General features: G+C 59.9%; 1 protein-coding gene across 5 annotated transcripts in view; it reads left to right on the top strand.

Moving 5' to 3' along the window:
- MYT1 (myelin transcription factor 1) overlaps positions 1-14,259 on the top strand; it is a 48,805-nt gene extending 34,546 nt beyond the window's left edge. For 3 of the 5 annotated variants that reach the window (XM_045194962.3, XM_024559535.3, XM_045194959.2), the window contains 9 exons: positions 824-886; positions 992-1,060; positions 4,698-4,760; positions 5,013-5,096; positions 8,205-8,426; positions 9,335-9,426; positions 10,011-10,114; positions 12,198-12,341; positions 12,634-14,259. In XM_045194962.3, coding sequence (XP_045050897.2) covers positions 824-886; positions 992-1,060; positions 4,698-4,760; positions 5,013-5,096; positions 8,205-8,426; positions 9,335-9,426; positions 10,011-10,114; positions 12,198-12,341; positions 12,634-12,774 — 982 coding nt within the window. In that variant the 3' untranslated portion in view covers positions 12,775-14,259. The remainder of the gene's footprint in view (positions 1-823; positions 887-991; positions 1,061-4,697; positions 4,761-5,012; positions 5,097-8,204; positions 8,427-9,334; positions 9,427-10,010; positions 10,115-12,197; positions 12,342-12,633) is intronic. The other 2 variants (XM_045194960.2, XM_045194961.2) reach the window with 2 other exon arrangements.
- Positions 14,260-19,204: the final 4,945 nt, after the last annotated feature.

Below are 19,204 nucleotides of genomic sequence, written 5' to 3'. Positions count from 1 at the left end.
ATGGGGGACAGGTTTCCCGTCCCCTCTGCACTGTGCAGGGCTCTCACCTACACCCCCAATGTGATTAAGGACGAGGAAGAGCCCCGTTCCAACCGACTGCATGGCAGGGAGAGGGCTGAGGGGCTGACCTCTCTGGGCCACAGCCGTCTGCCCCGCGGCAGGGTGCCAGGGCAGACCTGCATGCTGTCTCAGGACTCTGTGACCAGTTCTGGCAGCCTGGCTAGCCCTTCGAGCCTGTCCTCAGAGGGCTGACCAGACATCACACGAGAAGGGGAGCCATGCATAGTCAGGGGCCATCCTGCAGCCTCTGGTCAACCCCAACTGAGCACGCCTCTCTCAGGGGCCTGTGTGAGGCCGCATGTGGCACCTGCCCCAGAGGGGCCTAGCCCTCACCTTGCTCCGTGGGTGCCGGGCACCCTTGTCTTGTCCTGAGTCTCCTGCTCTGTAGCTGGCCCCACAGGACGGCCAGGTCCCAGCTCTGGGCTGGGGCTTGGTTCTCAGGGAAGGCCGTGTGCTTCAGGAAGGGACTCCCTGTGTGTTCTTGGGCACCCACACATGTGTGCGTGAAACACGTGTGCTCTAGTGGCATTCTCACTTCACGCCAAACTTTGATTTGGTTCCTTTTTCCTTCTTGAGTTGAGTTGTGTGGGAGAGTTGCCGCCTGAGGCTGCGGCTGAGCTCTGAGGGGTGAGGCCGAGGAGTTGCCCCTTGGCCCGTGGGTGACCCAGGACGGGTGCCACCTCTGTCCCCACCCAGGCTCAGCCAGGCAGGCCTGGCAGGTAGGCCTCACCCTCTCCCCTGACGCTCTTTTTCCTTTGTCCAGCTGTCCCACCCCTGGCTGTGACGGCAGCGGCCACATCACGGGGAACTATGCCTCCCACCGCAGGTTGGTCCCCGCTCGGGCTGGCCTGGCCGGGGTGCTGCGCGGTGGGTCTTCCTCCTCTCCTGCTCTGCTCCCCTCTCTGGCTTACCCCCCTCTCTTCTCTTTCAGCCTCTCTGGTTGCCCTCTTGCTGACAAGAGCCTCAGAAACCTCATGGCTGCCCATTCTGCTGACCTCAAGTATGTCTGCCCTCCTGGCCGCCCGTCTCTTGGGCGGCTCCCTGGCTTTGCTGTCCCCTTCCACCAGGCTCCAGCCCAAATCGGCCTTCCATAGCGCTCCAGCCACCTGCTGGCCCCACCTGCAGGGGGCACAGAGAGGCAAGGCTGTGGAAGGGCCGATTCTGCTTGGCTGGGGCCACTGCTGCTTGTGTCCTTGTGCTCTGAGAGCTGCTGTCTGTCTGTCTGTCTGTCTGTCTGTGCCTACCCACCGGGGCCGCTGTAGGCTCCTGTGCTGCCCTTCACCCCGCCAGCTTCTCAGGCGGCCGAGGGCTGCAGGAACCACCTCCGGCCCCTGGTGGCCTGGCCCATTTGCTCCCAGTTCCAAGGGCCCTGCTCTCTCCCCACACGTGGAGTTGGGAGAGCCCTGAACTGGCCGTGCCTGGTGCGTCTTGCGCAGTGGGCCGCAGGCTGCGCAGCTCATGCTCCCTGAAGTGGATGTTGTTGATGAGAGGGGGAGCTTCTGCCCCTCTCTTCTCAGCAACCCCTCCGGTGCCTGTGCCTTGGCCCCTGGTCCCCCAGGTGCGCCTCCCCGCCTCCTCCTGGTTCATCCCTTCTCTCTGCCAAACCCACCTCATTCTGCTTCTGCCCCTCCCTGCCTCTGGTGGCAGACTGGCAGGACAGGGCCGGCCCAGGGCACAGCACCTGCTTGACGGTCCTGCCGAAATGAGATGCGTGCACCCTGAGGCTTCCCAGGCAGTGGTGTCCTCTTGGGGCAGGAGTCCAGACTCCCCGCCTTTGGTTTTCATGTCTTTGGCCAAGCTGGGCCCCACTGGGCCCAGGCTCCCAGGCTAAGCCAGGCTGGGGAAGGAGGCCCCACTCGGGCCCTCAGGCCGCCTTCTCCTGGGCTGCTCCTCGCTCCTCTGCTATGGGAAGCCCTGAATCCAGACAAATTCCCTGGAGCCTCTGAGGGGACCCGAGCTGACTCAGAGGCAGGGCGGGAAGCTCTGGGGGCACGCTTGCCCCAGCAGCTGGAGGAAGTGACTCTGCACCCATCGTGGCCAGGCGGTCCCTGCTCCTGCACCCGGGTCGGGCAGGTGCCGCCCCAGGTGATCTTTCTGGGGGTCACAGCCATGAAGCGGGTTCCAGGAGGTTCCGCCCATCTGGACTGGTCCCTGTATCCAGCCCAGAAAGCCAGCTCAAACAAACACTTGGTCCTGATGGGACCTTCTGCCTCAACCTCCCCTTCTTTCCCGCCTCCCTTCTCCTTCCACCGTTCCCATTCTCCTTTCTCCTGTTTCCTTTCCAATTCTGCTGTCAGGTCCACCTGTGGTTAGTGTCCGTGGATTCTCAGGCTGAGGGCCTGAGTGATTTCAGAGCTGGGGGGTGGCCATGTGGGCCCCATGCTGCGGGATGGAAAACGGCCAGAAATGCAGCTGCCTGGGAGGGTCAGCCTCCCCCCAAGACTGAAAGTCTGTGAAGAGATCTAACCCCAAACGTACTTAGAAATAGCAACAAAAAGTCTTCCCTGTGTGAACGCCAGTTGCTGCACAGCCCCGGGGCGGTGCCCCCAAGTCCTGGCCTCTCTAAGGCCCAGTGTGGGCCTTGGGGGAGGGGCTGGGCCTAGCGCTTCCCGGGTGCCCGACAGTCCTGTTTCGTCTGTCCTCCTGCACAGTGGGTGTAGGTGTGGCCTGCTCCCGACCAGCCCCGTGGCAGGGATGGGTGCTGGCGGCCTGTCCAAAGGGGCAGACATCTGTGCCGCTACCTTTCAAACCAGGCTTTTTTGGTGGCTTCCGATTGCCACCTGGGTGCAGCTGGCCGTCTCTGTGATGGGGTTTCTGGGTTTTAATTAAACCCCGAGGGCACTAGCTCTTCCCTTTCATGCGCCCATTGTGGTCAGGGGCTGGGACATGTCTCTGGGAAAAGCTGCTGAGCCAGGTGTCAGCAAGGGGGCGGGGCAGTCCCACCCGCCTGGGCAAGTGTGCCTCAGTGGGACCCCTGGGGGAGCTTCCCTGCCTGTGCTGGGGTCCAGCAGGGACCACCTGTGTGTGTGTTCTCCAGGAGTCACCCCCTGTACCCCAGACTCGGGCCCCATCCGGCGCCACACATCCCAGGGCCATTCCCCACTGCCCAGGGCTACGCTGCGGCCACAGGGACCAGGACACCAGACACCCATGCTGGGCCTCTGAGCTCTGTCCCTCGGTCACTGAGGCTGAGAGGAAGCAGAGCCCCAGTGGCCGCCTGAGCAGCTGCAACCCCAAAATAGAAGGGTCCTCCTCACTCTGCTCTGTGCCCGGCAGGCCACCCTCAGCCAAGGTGGGGCATCAGGGCATCACAGGGCCGTAGCCTCAGCAGAGAGCCACAGGAGGGACACCCCAATGTGCCCAAAGGACCCAGTGCCCGAGTGGCTGCCACCTGGCACTTCGGACAGTGGAGACACGCGATGTCAGAGTGGGAGTGTGGGAGCAGCCGCCGTGGTGGAGTTGGGGGGTGGCTTCCATTGAAATGCAGAAACCTCCTGTCCCAGATGTGTGGGTTGAAATGTGACCACATGTGATGGGGTCAGGAGCCACTATAACCCCAGTGGGGGTTGAGTCACCCCAAAACCTGGCCAGAAGGCGATTGGACTGGTTGGTCAGCTGCCACACCAGGGAAGCACTGGATGTGGGGCCCCAGGGCAGCAGGGAGGAGGGGCCCTGGGACTTTCTGGAGAAGGAGCTGGGTGGGGAGAGGCCAGAGGAGGCCCCTGGGTGTTGAGCACCCCATGCTAAGTGCCAGCCTGGGGGTTTCTCTTGTGGGGACAGGCGATACTGGCCTGCTGGTCCTCAGGCTGCCCCAGATGCCGGCCACTGTGTGTGCTGGTGCAGGGGACCCGGAGGCAGGGCCCTGGGCCCCTCAGCTGATGTCCTCTGCTGTCATGGGGGACGCTCGTCCCCTGACCCTCCTAGGGCCTCTCTGGGCCCCCGTTGTCTCTGTGTGAGGATGCACCGTAACAGTCTCTCCAGACACAAGCACCACGTCCTGCCCTGTCCCCAGGGCCGGGGCCGCACCCTCACGAGGGACGAGGCATATGCAGCCATTTTCCCAGGGGATAGGCAGGGAAAGCAGTTTAGAAAGCCCACACTTGTCCATGACAGTGGGGTTCCCACCTTCTACGGGGTACGCTCGTCACACGTTTCGTGGGCAACATGTGGCTCTGTGTGTGGTGTTTCCACTTCACGCTCTGCCGGCACCTGCCACCCCTCACTGAGTGAGGACACGCCCAAGGGGCCGGGCTGTGGGAGGCGTGTCACGGATGTCCAGTAACCATGTTTGAGTGCCTGCACAGTGCAATGTGGCCCCCGAAGGCAGACAGTCCCGGGTGTCAGGGCCGCCTCCCTGACCACTCGCGTACAGTAAAGGCCCCTCTGTGTTCCGGAACCTTCTGTTTTAGCCCAAACCCCTGCAGAAGGCTGGGCTAGGGGCCCAGTGTCCCAGCAGCATCACTGTGCTCTCCTCTCGGCCCGCCTGGGCCACCACGGGGCAGAGGTGGGGACAGAAGGCCGACTGTGAGACCTGGCTGGGTGGGTGGGTGGGTCCTCGAAGGGCCTGAGCACACAGGGTGTTCTTCTGGGGCTGCACATCTCCACCGGCCCTGGTCCCAGCTCCCTGTCCTTTGCAGGTGCCCCACGCCCGGCTGCGACGGCTCTGGCCACATCACAGGAAACTACGCCTCGCACCGGAGGTGAGCCCACCATGCCCGGGGCCTGGTGGGGGTGGGCCTCTTCCTCAGGTTAAGGTGTAAGCCGCAACATTAGTGTCCTCAGCTACCGGGTGAGGCTGCCCTCTGCACCCTGCGTGGGGCTCATGGGACCGAGCGTCCTGCCGGTGGGGTCTTCTGTGGCTGCTGACCTCAGGCTTGAGGGGAGGGCAAGGCAGGTTGGGGGGAGAAGCTGCTGTCCTGGGACCATGGTTATGCTTTTCGTCTCCAAACCAGCTTGTCAGGCTGCCCTCGTGCCAAGAAAAGTGGAGCCAAGGTGACGCCCACGAAGGACGACAAGGAGGACCCCGAGCTGATGAAGTAAGCCCGGGCCCTCGCTTTGCAGAGCTGGGGTTCTCCTGTATCTTAAAACTGAAGCGTGCCTTCTCGGTTCCCTTTACATAAACACAGCCGATCAACGACAACGCCAGTTTTACTGGTGGTCTCGCCCCACACACGTGGATGCCGACGAAGGCTCAAGCCGTGCGCGGTGTATCCAGGGCACACAGCCCCAGCCCCATCTTGGCTTCTCAGGTCTGGGTGTTCCGCAGGCTGAGGGGAAGAGCACCCTACCCCCCTGCACCTGGAGGCCACCTGGGGATGGGGCTCAGGGTGTGGGGCTGCCCCCAGGCGCTCTGGGCCCTGCTCTCCATGAGACTTCCGTGTGGTGGGAAAGCTCAGGCGGAGGAGTCGAGGAGGAGGCTGTGGTCAGAAAGACGACAAACCCTTCGGTCCCGAGTGTTGGCACTTGCACACCTGAACGTTCACACCCCTGGTGTGAGAGCTCTGGAGGTGCGCTCTGGCCTGGGGCCTCAACACAGCTGTGGCGGGGGCAGTGCGTCCTGCGCCTCCCATGATCAAAGTCCCCGCAACCTTCTACCCACCTCGCAGTCAGTCCTTGCGTGCCCCTGGGGCTAGTGTGTGCACTCTGACCCTGCTGTGCCCCACTCCGTGGGGGCTTGTACCATCACCAGCTAATCCCGCCAGAGGGGCCGCCCCTTTGAAACCTCAGTAGCAGGTGGGGGCAAGGCCGCAGGTGCAAACAGCGTCAGTCACCAAGCAATTTGCCCAGGACTTTAAGAGCTGACGTGGCAAAGCAGGGATGGTCCTCCTGGCCGGCCAGGGGTGGGAGGGAGTGGCCGTGGCTCCCTTGTGGCCCAGTGCCCCAGGCTGGCTTGGTTGGGGTGGAGCCTGTCACCGTGTCAGGGGTCTGGTACACTGAGCTAGCAGGGAGCAGGCCCACCCTGGCGTGTGGGTGAAGAACAGCCAGAGACCCCTGCAGAGGGAGCAGCCAGGCCTGGCTCTGCCTGGACATCTGCCCGGCCGCAGGGAAGGGCCTGAGTGATCAGCGTCACTCCCTTCAAAGGGGGCCTGTGAGCTGTTTGGTGTGAGGAGCTGTACCTTTTTCTGTACTTGAATTCTACAGTGACAAGTAGTGAATGCTAAATCAAAAATGCAAAACAAGTGGCTGGCATCGTGAATGCCACCTCCTAACCTCCAGGGTGGTAAAGTGTTCTTCTGCTGAGAGCCCTGGGGTTTGCCGCAGCTGTGTGAATGGACGCCCGGCTGGCCCGCCTGGCCGGCCGTGGTCAGTGCATTGTGCTGTCTGTGCAGACGACTCAAATCGTCATCAGCATTTTTCACGTCAGCTGGGGAAAATGGTGCTCCTCCTCCTAATGTGCTGTCAACTTGGTGGTTTTTTTTTTTAAAACAAGATTTCTGCCTCCAAGTGGAGAATGAGACTGTAAAAGGCAGTTCAGGGCGTATTTGATGCATTCCTGGTGGCCCCGTGGCGGGGACGGGGCCGTTCCCGCAGCGCCTCTCTCGCAGGCCTCCTGCCGCATAAACCGCATTCGTAGCTGAGCATCAGTGAAGGCAGGTGCAGAGACCGTCATTGTGTGCCAGGTGCCGCTGCGCAACAGGGCTCTGTTAGCACTCGCGCGCCCCGCCTCTGGATGGCTGGCGGAGACGGGGTTCCCTTTTGTGACACCCTGGGTCTGTGCTGTGTGAAACTGTCACTTCCGCACTTTGGCCACAGTGGACTGTGGAGGTTCTGGGCAGGGAGTCGGGAGCCGTGTGCCCTGCTGTCCTTGGCTGCGGTGGCATCAGACTGAAGAGATGCTGCTGTGTCCCTCCCCCAGCACAGGCTTGCCCAGGGATTATGGGAGCCCCTGAGCTGGTACCCCACATGGGTTACTGGGAGGTCACCTGACAGCTGCGAAGATCTGGACACTGGGCGGGTGGACGGGAAACGCTCACTGCAAATGCAGTTCTGGGGCGTCCCTCCAGACGGGGGTCGGGGTGGTTTGTAAAGAAAGGGGGAAGGAGCCCTCAGGTCTGGCCAGCTGTAGAGTGGCCTCACATTTGGCCTTTTTATCTTGTGAGGCCCCAGGCACCTCAGAGCACCTGGCCCAGGTGCCCCCTGGGACCTGCCAGCAGGGAGGTGCCAGGTTTAAGAAACAGGTGTGAAGTGGAACCTCCTTAAGCCCACTGTGGGGCACCAACAGTGTCTCCACCCTGCACTGCAGGCTGAGATGACCTTGGGCTGTCTCGGTGGACACCCTGAAGGCCTGAGGCCCTCGAGGGTGGAATGAACAAGGAAGAGAGAGGAGCCCAGCAGAGGGGACTCGTCAGGCTGCCTATGATGGTGGCCTGGGCCCTGGGTGCCCCCACCCTGTGGCTTCCTGCCTCTCGCTTCCCTGGACCCCTGGAACCTGTCTGTAGCCTGGGGCAGTGTCTCCCCTCCTGGGTCCTGTGTCTGGCAGGTCTGTAGCGCAGAGGCCGTGGGTGACAGACATCAAGTCAGATGAGTCTCATCGGGTGGAGGGAGGGGACTGAGAACCTGCAGGCAGAGGGGAGATCTGCTGCTGCCTCGCGTGTCCACTCCAAAGTCCTGCCCCGTCGGCGTCAGAAGGCACAGCCGGGAGCTCCCGGTCCAGATCCCCACTGAGGGCCAGGAGGAGGGACCCCAGAGCTCTGTGTGTCTCCCCATTTCCTGCGCCTGCAGGGACCCTCACAGCAGCGTTGCGGGGGGGGGGGGGCAGGAGTGGGCACTCTGAGCCTCTCCCAGCTTAACTCACCTGTCCCTGGGGCATTTGTGGTTTCTACAGGGCTACAGGGACCCCGCCTCCCCCACAACCTGAGCAAGCCTCGGGCTGAGTCACTGTGTCCGAGCGTGTCTGAGTCACACCTTTCCCACCTGAGCTCCATGGCCTCTCACAGCCATCCTTCCAGAACACATGTTTCAGATGTGACAAAGCTGGGACACCCACGGGCATCATGCTGTGACCGGCCTGGTCCTGGGCTGCAGTGGGGTGGCAGGCCCCTGCTGTCCCCAGGCTGCCCCGTGCTTGGTTCTAGCTCCCAGTGAGAGGTCTCCGGGCATTTCCTCCAGTACCCCTGGCTCACCTGTGACCTCTCTGTGCCCAGGTGCCCGGTACCAGGCTGCGTAGGGCTCGGCCACATCAGTGGCAAGTATGCCTCTCACAGGAGCGCGTCGGGCTGCCCGCTGGCCGCCCGCCGGCAGAAGGAGGGCTCGCTCAACGGCTCCTCCTTTTCCTGGAAGTCGCTGAAGAATGAGGGGCCCACCTGCCCCACGCCAGGCTGTGATGGTTCTGGCCACGCCAACGGGAGCTTCCTCACGCACCGGAGGTAGCTGTCCCCACTGCGACTGGCCTGTCTGAGTCCTGCGGGAGCCCGCTGTGGGCTCTGCACAAGGCTCCCGGGGGCCCTATGGGGCACAGGGGTGCCCTGCACTTTCTCGAGAGGAGACCAAGGCGACTGGGGAGGCGTGAGGATGTTTGTTGGTAGCAGGTGGTGGCACTTGTGACCTGTGTCTCCTGTGTGTCTATTGTCACAAGCGTCCTGTCCACATGTGGCTGGCCACAGACCACCAGCTTTTCAGGGAAAGCTCTGTCTGCCACACCCCATGCCCTGCCCTCCTGATGGGGCCAGGCCTCTGCCTGTTTTACAAGGGGCCTGGTGACAGGACCCCTCCCTGACAGGGCAATAGGCCGGGCACTCACCTGCCCCCCCCATCTGCCCTAGGGCTAGGTGAGTCTTGCCTGGCCAGTCCACTTGCTCTCTGTGCCTGGTGAGGGCTGAGGTGCACAGGGTCCCCCCCCCGCCCCGGCTCTATGAGGAACCCTGTTCTTCCTTGTTTTTGCCCTGGTCTCCCCATCTATAAAGTTAATCCACTTGTTCATTCTACAAGCCTTTCTTGGAGCCTACCAAGCCCCAGGCTCTGGAGGTCAAGCAGAGACAGGAAGGACAGCGGGCCCTCCTGGAGTTGACGTGGGCAGGCAGGTGGGGGGACAGATTGCAAACAAACAACCAAGCGAAATGCCTGGTGTGGGGCCTGCCTCTCTGAGGATGAGCAGCCCCCCCAGGGCTCGGACAAGGCCTCGGGGCAGGGGCTGGGGTCCTGGATGAGGGGTGAGGGAGCTGGGGGATTGTCCTGGAGTGGGGGGCAAACAGACATGAGCTAGAAAGTTCCATCCAGGACCTTCCAGGCTGCCAGCGGTGAGGACTGCTTTTTGACATATGACCTTTTCTTCCAGCCTGTCTGGCTGTCCCAGAGCGACCTTTGCTGGGAAGAAGGGAAAACTCTCAGGGGATGAGGTTCTCGGCACAAAGTTCAAGACGAGCGATGGTAAGGGGCCCCCCTTGCTCCCTGGGTGTGCGGGCCTTACCCAGGGCGGGTGTTGGGGAGACAGAGACAGTTGTGCTAGGGACGGACCCCTTGACCTGGGCCAATGGGTCTCCCCATGGCAGTGCTGAGCTCTGGTGGCCGGTGGCCAGGCTCCTAGCCCTCCTTCTCTGACATGGGCCCAGGGCGGGGGCCGTCGGAGAGGCTGCTGGCAGCCCGGAGGCCGTGTCCTCCGTGTGCGAGGCTGAGAGCTTGGGCTTCTGAGACTCAGCATCATCAGAAAACACTTCCCTTTCGATCTTGGCCATTAGTACCTGCCAGAGAGGTCTGTCCTTTCCCATCTGTGACCCAGGGCCAGGAGGCAGTACACACACATGTGGCCAGCGGTCTCCAAGACTGGCTTCCCCAGCGTGAGGTGTGGGAGCTGAGCCACCCACTGAGGGGAGCTCAGAAAGCAGGTGGGGGGCTTCTGCTTGGAAAGGGGCCCCCATTCCACCTGGAGGGCAGGCCTCTGCTGCACCCTCCCGCCCCCTTGCTGGCCTGGGCGTGAGGCTGAGAGCCACGGCAGGGGTCTCTCTCTGCGGCAGTGCTGGAGAACGACGAGGAGATCAAGCAGCTGAACCAGGAGATTCGAGACCTGAACGAGTCCAACTCGGAGATGGAGGCCGCCATGGTGCAGCTGCAGTCCCAGGTGGGTGGTGCCACCCCAGCCTACCGGCCCCCAACCAACCAAGTTCTTCCGCTTTTGGTCCTTGGCCCCCTCCTCTGTGAGAGGGAAGAGCTGAGCCGTCCTCAAGGCCGTTGAGGGTGCCCTGGGGCTGCACTGATGGGCACAACACACAACACTCGGGCATGCCTGTGACGCACTCACTAGTCCCCCGCAGCTGATAGCTGGGATCCCGGCATGGCTTGTGGCGCCGGCAGGGTGAGTGTCCAGAAGAGCAGTACCTACCAGGCTGAGGGTTCTGAGCGCCTGGGTGGAGCTGGTGCCACCCCCCAGCAAGGCCACATGCAGGCTGAGTTAGCTAGTGACCTGTTCGTCAATGTGCACCTTCGTGTCCCCGCCGATGGGATGGGTCACAATGGCCACCGAGCCCACATGGTTGCTGTAGGAAGAAGGAAGCATGCAGCACAGTGTGACCCAGACAGAGCCGCCGCCGCTGAGCGACAGGGTGACAGAGGACTGTGAGGATCACATCTCTCTGATATCCCCCGACAAACGCTTGTCGTCACGAGAAAAGCAGTGAAGGTCATTTTGAAAAGAAGGCCATGGCCCACCCTGGGCTGCTGAGTGGGGGCCCAAAGGTGGGGCCCCACGTGGTCATGTCCCTGTGGCTGAAGGGACGAGGGATAAGGAGGGGACCTGGCCCTATATGACCGAGGGCCGAGAGGGCAGATCGGGACTTGAGGCTCCTGTCCCGAGGCTGCTGTGTGATGGGGCTAACACTGTGCCGTCCTTGCGGGCAAAGGGCTGGGGCCTCACCTGTCACTCGGAGGCCCGTAAAAGACAGTGTCAGCCTTGGGGACCTGGAAGGGTCTTCACAGGGCCAGCAGCACCTCCCCCAGGTTCGTGGGTGTTGGAAGCAGAGTGGGGGCATCAGGCCATCCCTGGGCACCCAGACCCGTGGTGGGGCTGTGTCTGTCTCTGCCTGGCCGGACCCTTTCCAAAGGCCATGGGCCCTCCGTGCCAGTGCCCTGTGGGGTGCACCTCGGATTTCTCTTTATCTGCCAGCAGCCACGCTTTCGAAGACAGTGATAGTGACCCACGGACCCTTTAGGAAGGGCTCCCCCTTTCCTCTCAAGGGGGTTGGGGCCCTGTGCTCTGCTGAGAGCTCAGGCAAAGAGAAGGCAGATACTCACCCAACCTGCGTACTCACACCTTTAAAGCCAGAGGCTTGTCACCTGGTGGCAAAGCCCGATGCTCCCCGGCCACCCGTGACAGAGCCACCTGGTTGGAGGAAAGCACTTTCCCTGGTCCACAGCCTTCTGAGCGGAAGCTGGCTGTCCCTCACTGGGGACGGCTCTGTGTATCATTGATACTGTGAACTTGCCTCTGCCCCGGCTCCTTCTCGGTGCAGCCAGGCTGGGAGCTGCCATCCAAGCACGTCTGCTCCAGGCGAGGCCCCAGGGAGGCCCACCTTCCCTGCGCTGGCCGTGCACCTCTGCACAGGCCTACCTGAGGTTCATCTGGTGGCCTGAGCCACCCACAGCAGGCAGCCTGGCCATCCCTGTCCTATGGTGGAACCCGAGAGCCCCTTGGGAGCAGCTTCTGGGCTTCTGACTGGGTGTCCCTTCTGGTGTCCTGTGGGGTCCAGAGAAGAGGTGCCTGTGCCGGAAGCCCCAGGGTGTCGCTGGGGTGCCTGGAGGAGCTCTGTCAACGCGCTGTGGGGACAGGTCTGCCCACCTTCCACAGCTCTGCTAGACACATTGTTGGTCTCTGTGGTGGGAGACCCCAAAGGCAGCCAGACACCCTAGTGGGTGCAGAACCCCCTTACAGCTGAGGAATAGGAAGGTAGTGCTGGGCCTGGACGGGAGCTCAGGTGCCTCGGACTCTGTGCCCCTCCTGGCCCTGCGGGAGGATGCAGCACCAGAAGCCACGGCCCCACACCCCCACTGCTGTATCACCGTGTCCCCTCCTCCACCAGGGACCAGGGCCCTGTCAGCCCCACCCTGTGGCAGGATGTGCCCCACACCCCCATCTCCCCCAGAGGGACGTGGGATGCGTCCCGGGAGGATGAGAGGGACACAGGCCCTTCCTGCCTCTGTCGGTGCAGATCTCCTCCATGGAGAAGAGCCTGAAGACCATCGAGCAGGAGAACAAGCTCATCGAGGAGCAGAACGAGGCCCTGTTCCTGGAGCTGTCGGGCTTGAGCCAGGCTCTCATCCAAAGTCTCGCCAACATCCGCCTTCCGCACATGGTGAGCAGCATGTGGTCCCGGGGGGGCCTTACCTGCCCCGGGTCGGGGTGGGGCTAGGCGGACATCCCTCTGCCCCTTGGGTGCTGCGCCCGGCAGGCTGCTGCCATGAGGCTCCAGCCCCCCTGCATCTCCCGTGACCCCCCTACCAAACCCTCGTGGTTGACGGATCCCGAAGGTAGAGCGGTCAGCGCTGGGTAGGACATGGACTCGAGGTCTCCCCATTGACTCCAGTTTCTGGAACGCGTGGGCCCGCTGTGCAGACAGGGCTCGCTAGATGGGTTCTGTCCCCCAGGAGCCGATATGTGAGCAGAACTTCGACGCCTACGTGACCACCCTCACCGACATGTACTCCAACGAGGAGTGCTACCAGAACCCCGAGAACAAGGACCTCCTGGAAAGCATCAAGCAGGCCGTGCGGGGCATCCAGGTCTAGGCTGGCCTGTGGACTGGGGCCCCGGGGCCCCGGGGCCCCTGTGTGGCTCCAGGGGCCCCTGTGCGACTCCACTGTTTACCTCCCTCGCCCTGCCCTCCCGTGCTGACTCCCTCCTCACAGTGACTTGTTGGTGGCAGCCTGGACGGCCTCGGGGGTTATCCAAAGGGGTGCCCCGAGATCCGTCCCTTGATGTGCTGGCTGGCTGGCCAGGCTCCCTTCCCCGAGTGAGGGCAGAGCGCGAAGTATTACAAATTGATTTATTTTTGTTTTCTGAACATAATCTGAAGAGCAGCTCGAAGTCTCCAGTGGTTCTCAGGGAAGTTTCGGAGTGTGTGACCACAGAGCTCCTGCGTCTGGGGGGCCGGGAGGGGGGCTGTGGTGTCCGCCCGCTGCGGCGTGTCTGCTTGGGAGGCCAGTGTGGCGAGTGTGTGTTCTGTTTTCAGTTCGTTCGCTTTTGTGTTAAGAATGAAACGAAGCGCTGCCCCAGAGGGTAAGGGAAGAGCGGGCCTGCAACTGGGCTGCCCCAGAGAGCCCGCTGGCCACCGGCTCCCAGCAAAGCACCTCCCCTCTGGGGGCAGCTGGTCCCCGACACTGCTCGGACCTGAGCGGGGGGCTGCGGCCTCTACTCCCACGTCTGGCTCGGGCCGGGGCTGTGACTCTCTGTGTGTCTCCCGTGCCGGGACCGTCACTGCCACCTGGGTCACGGCTGAGCTTGAGCGAGGTGGAGACCGTTGCAGCAAGGTCAGGGGGTAAATTCCTAATTGGAGACCACCCAGGTTTTCCTTTCCTTTAGATCTAGTCCAGATGGGAAAAAAGGTAAATTTTAATTTAACGTGTTAAAAACACAGTGTCCCTATGTGTAAATAGAGTCCAAGTCGATCGTGACAGCAATTCCAAGTTAGTATTTAAAAGTAGAGAAACGGCTCTTTCTGGAAGAAATGAAAAGTAGTTAGTTTAATTATTCTGTAAATTATTTAATTTTGTCAAGATGTAAGTATTTATATCCACAACCTCTTTTATGTTAACGTTTGCTATTTATTTGACATTTTATTTATTAATTTTATACTATTTTAATTAGACCCCGACACCGGAACACCAGGAGAGAGAAAGAAACGACATCAGAGCGAAGTTAACTGTCTGACAGTGAGGCAGGCCACACAAAAGAACCTTGCTATAACTTCTAGTTATAATTTTGATGCAACCAAGTTATTTTTTATATATTTTGTTATTTATTCTTTTAATAATGGAATTTTTAAGAAAGTATTTTGTAACTGAGGAATTTTGATAATTTGGGGATGTCCTCCCCTTCGTGCAGTGGAAAGAAAGACTCAGTTTTCTTTGCCCTTTTGCTTCCTTTGGTTCCAGGCCCCGGCCGTGGTGGTGGAACTCTGTACTTACCATTCATTTGCGTGTAGCGCAGCTGTGTGTCGTGCCGCGTCCATGTGCGGGGTCGTGAGGGTCGCTGGGAGGGCATGCTGGCCACTGCAGCGCCCACCCACCCCCGGCCCCTGCGCCCCCGCGGCTCCGACACTGTGACCCTCCTTCCTCAGGAAACGTGCGGAACCCACAGCACAGCACTTCTCGGTGTGTTTGCAGGGTGATTTCCTAATAAAAGGCCACTCCGACTGCGAGTGTTGTGAGCACGCCGCCTCTGTCCCTGAGCACTCCCGTCACCAGGTGGGGAGTGGGGGCGGGTGTGGGCTCAGTCACCTCAGCAGGAGCCTGTGTCTTCCCCGCAGGTGTGTTCGACAAGCCCTACAGCACAGCGCCTGGCCCGCAAGCAGTGGGTTCTGTAGTGGGGGCCGGGGAGAAGAAGTCTTCCTGCTGAGGGGAGGGGGTGGGGGGTGCTGGCCTGGCCATCTCCCCTGGCCACAAGGAGAAAGGCTGCAGGAGGTGAGAGTTTGCACCTTCTTGGGGGGGACAGGGCCGAGAAATGGAGAGAAAGGTGGAGGTGGGAGGCGAGGAGGCAGAGGGGTCTCTCAGGACCTTTCCAGAGCGCCTGGGTCCAGCCACACCTGCACCTACTCCCCAGGCACATGAGGTACAGACTCCTTTTATTTAGAGAAGGGTTTGGCATTGTAGGAACACCTCACCGGCTCACACCATGGTGGCAGGCAGAGCTCTAGCTCTGTCCTGGGGTGTCCCCAGGGTGAGACTTAGGTCAGGGGCTTCTAGTCACATCCAAGCTGAGTGTCAGCACACTCTGGCCTCCCTGGGAACCTGGCCCTGCAGGCCAGCCCGGAGCCACCAGCTAACCTGTGAACCAAGGAAAAGCTTAGGAAATTCTGGTTCTCATTTCCAGCCCCGTCTGAGGCAGATGGGGTCCAGGAGGCATTTGCTGGGGGGCATTCGGGGTGCCTGGAGGGCTCTGACTGAGGGCTGTGGGGACCAGAGAAGGTGGCCAACCCCCTGTGGGAGGCCCCTGGGGTGGGGTGGGGGCTGTACTCCCCCACACCAGCATGCAGATGCTTGGATGTGAGCAAGACTGACACTGAGGTGTCTCGTCTGCACGCTGAGCTGCAGCCAGAAGTTCTGCAGTCTGCTCTTCCCGAACCATCCTCTCCTCATGGAGGCTGGTGTCCTCTTGCTCTCTTCCCTGAAGCTTTTCCTCTCCTAAGTCACAGGAGACAGTGATGGGTGGGTAGGGGCGGGGGGCTGGTGAAGGGGGCAGAGACTCTTCAACTTTGGGACCTGCATCCTAAGAAATGTGGTGTCCTGTACACAGACCCCTGGACCCTGGTCTGACACCACTTCTTTGTGTACACGCCGCACCAGTGAGGTGTCCCCAGGAGAACGAGGACAGATAGGGGACCGATTAGATAGGTGACAGGTTTAGTTCGACGAAGGGGCTCATGTGAGGGAGGGGCTCGTGGGAACTGCAGAGCGGGCCAGCAGGCTGGAGAACAGGAGGAGCTGCATCCAAAGGCTTCCGGGGACAGGGGGGCCCCCCCAGTCCTTTCCAGGGCATTCACACCTCTGCTTAAAGGGCCTGACTGGCCTGGACACTGACCACATCAAAGGAAATGCCCTCCCAGCAGCAGGCAGACGGGTGTCTGACCAGCCGCCTGGGCATGGGGCCCGGCCAAGCGCACACAGAAAACCAGCCCCCACGGCCCCCCAGCATTGCTAACTTTTTACTGGGGTGTTCTGTTTTAAGGCGAGAGATTATTTCATGCGTCGTTTTGCACAGACAGCGAGGGATATTAGAGTCCACTGATAATAGACACCAGCCCGCAGTCTCCTTTGTGGGACAAACAGCAGAGAGGACCCGACCCGAGTCTGAGCACCGGTGGGCTCCACGCTCCGGCTGCACACACTTTAAACAGAGGAAGAAATAGTTTTTCTTTTTGGGGGGAACTTAGGCCGGTCCCAGCTGGACAGCTGTGCTGTCGCGACACCTAGTGGTGAATTCACATCCTGTTATCTCTGTCCCCAAGTGGCTGGGGACTGGGGTGGGGACCTTCCCAGCTGATTTCACCTGCCAATCAGATGCAGGAGAGAATGTTCAGGTATAAGGTCATCCATTTGGAACGCCCCCACCCTCACTCTGCCTCCCCAGGCCAAATGTTTCCTGCATGCACAGGTAAGAATCTCACTCAGAGGCCTGGACACTGGGAGTGGGCCGGAGACCTCCTGTCCCCTGGTGGCTGGGGTGGGGGCTCTCCACGCCCCCCTACTTCCCCTGCCAAAGACAGTGAAGTGACCTTGGCAGCCCTTCCTGGCTTACAAAGGAGGATCCCCCCCCCCCCGTCACCCAGCAGGGCTTGTTTATCCGACTGCACTGCACCAGCCAGGAGGTCCCTCGTCTGCGGCCCTGACTCAGCTTCCTGACCACCGTCTGAGGTTTAGGCCCAGGCTCCTTCTCAAAAACAGGATGCTGTGTGCAAATCATAACTGATAAGATGGTTTGTAGTTATTGTCATCACAAAGGCGGCACTTGCCCGCGGTGGAAATGGCCAGACAGGACTGTGATGCATAAAAGCAGCAGCAGCAGTGTCCTCAGCCAGGACGGGACACCCGGGGAACCACCGGAGACACACATTCCGCTCACGGCACTTTCCTGCGCTCTCCACGCTCTGCACAGACCTGTCTCCCCCTGGTGTCATTTGCTTCTGGTCTGGAAACCTCCCCTTACCGTGTCATGCTGTGTGAGTCTGCTTCTTCTTCTAGGTTTTATTTTATCATTTAAAAAAATTAGTCGTCTGTACTTTTGAAAGCAGTTTTAGGTTGACAGAAAAAATTGCAGAGGTGGTGCAGAGCCCTATCACTAGCATCTCACGTCAGTGTGATACATTGTTATAATTAATATACCAGGACTGATACATTAACTCAAGTCCATAGTTTGATTTCATGGATCATGTATTTGGTGTTGTCGGAAAACATCATTGCCACGCCCAAGTCGCCTAGATTTCCTTCTGTTACTTCGTAGGACTTTCATATGAATATTGTGAGGTTTGCGTCCGGCCTCGTCCTGGGGCATGTGGATGTCCAGTTGTCCAAGTACCGATTGTTGAAAAGACTCTCCTTTCTCCACTGTGCTGCCTTTGCTTCTTGGTCAAAGATGAGTTAACTGTATTTGTGTGGGTCTGTTTCTTGGCTGTCTGTTCTGTTCCGTTGGTCCATCTGTCTACACTTTCACCAGTTCCACCTTTCCTGATGACCGTGGTTTCACAGAGAGTCATGAAGTTGGGTGTGTCAGCCCTTCCACGTGGTTCTTGTCCTCCAGTGTTGTGCAGGTTTTTCTGGGGGATTTTGCCTCTCCATATTACTTTATTTATTATTTTTAATTTATTGATTGTCGAGAGAAAGAAGGTTGGGGGGGGGAGAGGGAGAGAGAGAGAGAAAGCAATTTGTTGTTCCACTTATTATGCATTCGTGGGTTGCTTCTTGTACGTGCCCCGACCAGGGGCATCTGCAAACCTTGGAGCGTTGGGACAGCGGTCCAGCCACTATTCGGTGGGGTCTGAGCAGTGACCAGCCTGGGACTGATGATTCCTCCTGGCTGAGGCAAGACCCTCGGAGTACTCTGTCCAATGTCTCGTGGACCACCAGGTTTCCAGTCTGGCTGGTGGGGACAGGCACTTCTCCCTTCCTGATCCTGCCTGCTGTGACTGTGGCCATTGTCACTTCTAATCGTGCCTTTGCTGCCTGGGGCTGTCTCCCCACACGCAGGGGCTTGCTAGTTCTCCACTGGATCCTCGCAGGGACCTGCAGGTCTCCACGACCTTCCTCATGCCCAGTCTGCTCTGGGGCTGCTAGCTGCCTCGGTCTCCCTGGGTTCTCAGTTCCATTTCCTCACCTCAGGGAGTCCTCCAGGCCCTGCTTGGGCTCCCCTCTGCCTTGCGGCTTGGGAACTGACCGCAGTAGAAAGGGGTGATTGTAAGGCTTGGCCCAGTGGTTTCTCATCTCTCAGGAGTCTCTGAGCTTTGCTGTGTAACAACCAGTGTCCAAGGAGCTGCTTCTTCACAGGTTGGGTCCACCTCTGGTTCTGGCAGGCATGAGAGCAGGTCCAGCTCCTGCTGCTCCATCTCGGCCACAGCTTCGGAGTTTTTGGTGCAGAGTTGTAGCTGCAGTCGATGAAATTCTGGAGATGATGGTGGTGATGGTTGCACAACAATGTGAATGTGCTTAATGCCTTGTGATTAAGGGTTACAGTGATACATTTTATGTTGTCTGTATATTTCCACAACAAAAAACTTAAGAAGGGGTTACCTGAGTCGAAAGAAACCTTAGCACTGCACTTTGAAGACATCACAACCCAGAATGACCCTGACCGATGGCCAGCAAAGGTGACTCAACAACCCTCACAAGCGAGGCAGCCTGTGCAGGGGCCACTGCCTGGCCACGAACATGCCGAAACCGGGTGCCGTCAAGCACAAGTCCCCTGCTCTGAGATCAGGTCCACCTCCCACAGTCTGGGGCTGTGAGACAGCACCTCCCATGTAGTGTCCCCCCAGCCACCAAAGCTTAGGTTGGTCAGCTTTACCAGGACGGCCCTGTCAGCTCAAGGTGGACAAAGTGGACCCACCCTTACCCAGCATCTTCTGTGTGGGACACGCATGCACACACACACACACACACACACACACTCCTGCAGGACCAGAAGACCCAGCCTGCTGTGCTCTGCACACCGCCCCACCCCCTGCCCCAGGATGCTCTCCTCCTCCCTCCTGTGTAGCTGTGCAGTTCACACCTGCATATCACTCCTTTTCATAATTATTCAGAAAAGTTCTCTTTGCCTCATAGGACCCTAAGGAACTTTACCAGTTGTTCCCCTTGCCCAAACTCTGCCCTCCCACATGTCAAAATGGGCAGACTTCAACTAAGAAGTCCTGCAGGAGGACCTCTGACACCCTGTGTGGGAGGTCAAAGCCCCACCAGAAGACTCTATGATTCTAACGCCCCCGCCTCCTCTTCCCGCCTGTAAGAC

The sequence above is a fragment of the Desmodus rotundus genome, chromosome 6 (assembly GCF_022682495.2).
Source record: "Desmodus rotundus isolate HL8 chromosome 6, HLdesRot8A.1, whole genome shotgun sequence".
In the NCBI taxonomy this organism is placed as follows: Eukaryota; Metazoa; Chordata; class Mammalia; order Chiroptera; family Phyllostomidae; genus Desmodus; species Desmodus rotundus.
This window is presented reverse-complemented; position numbering and strand designations above follow the sequence as displayed.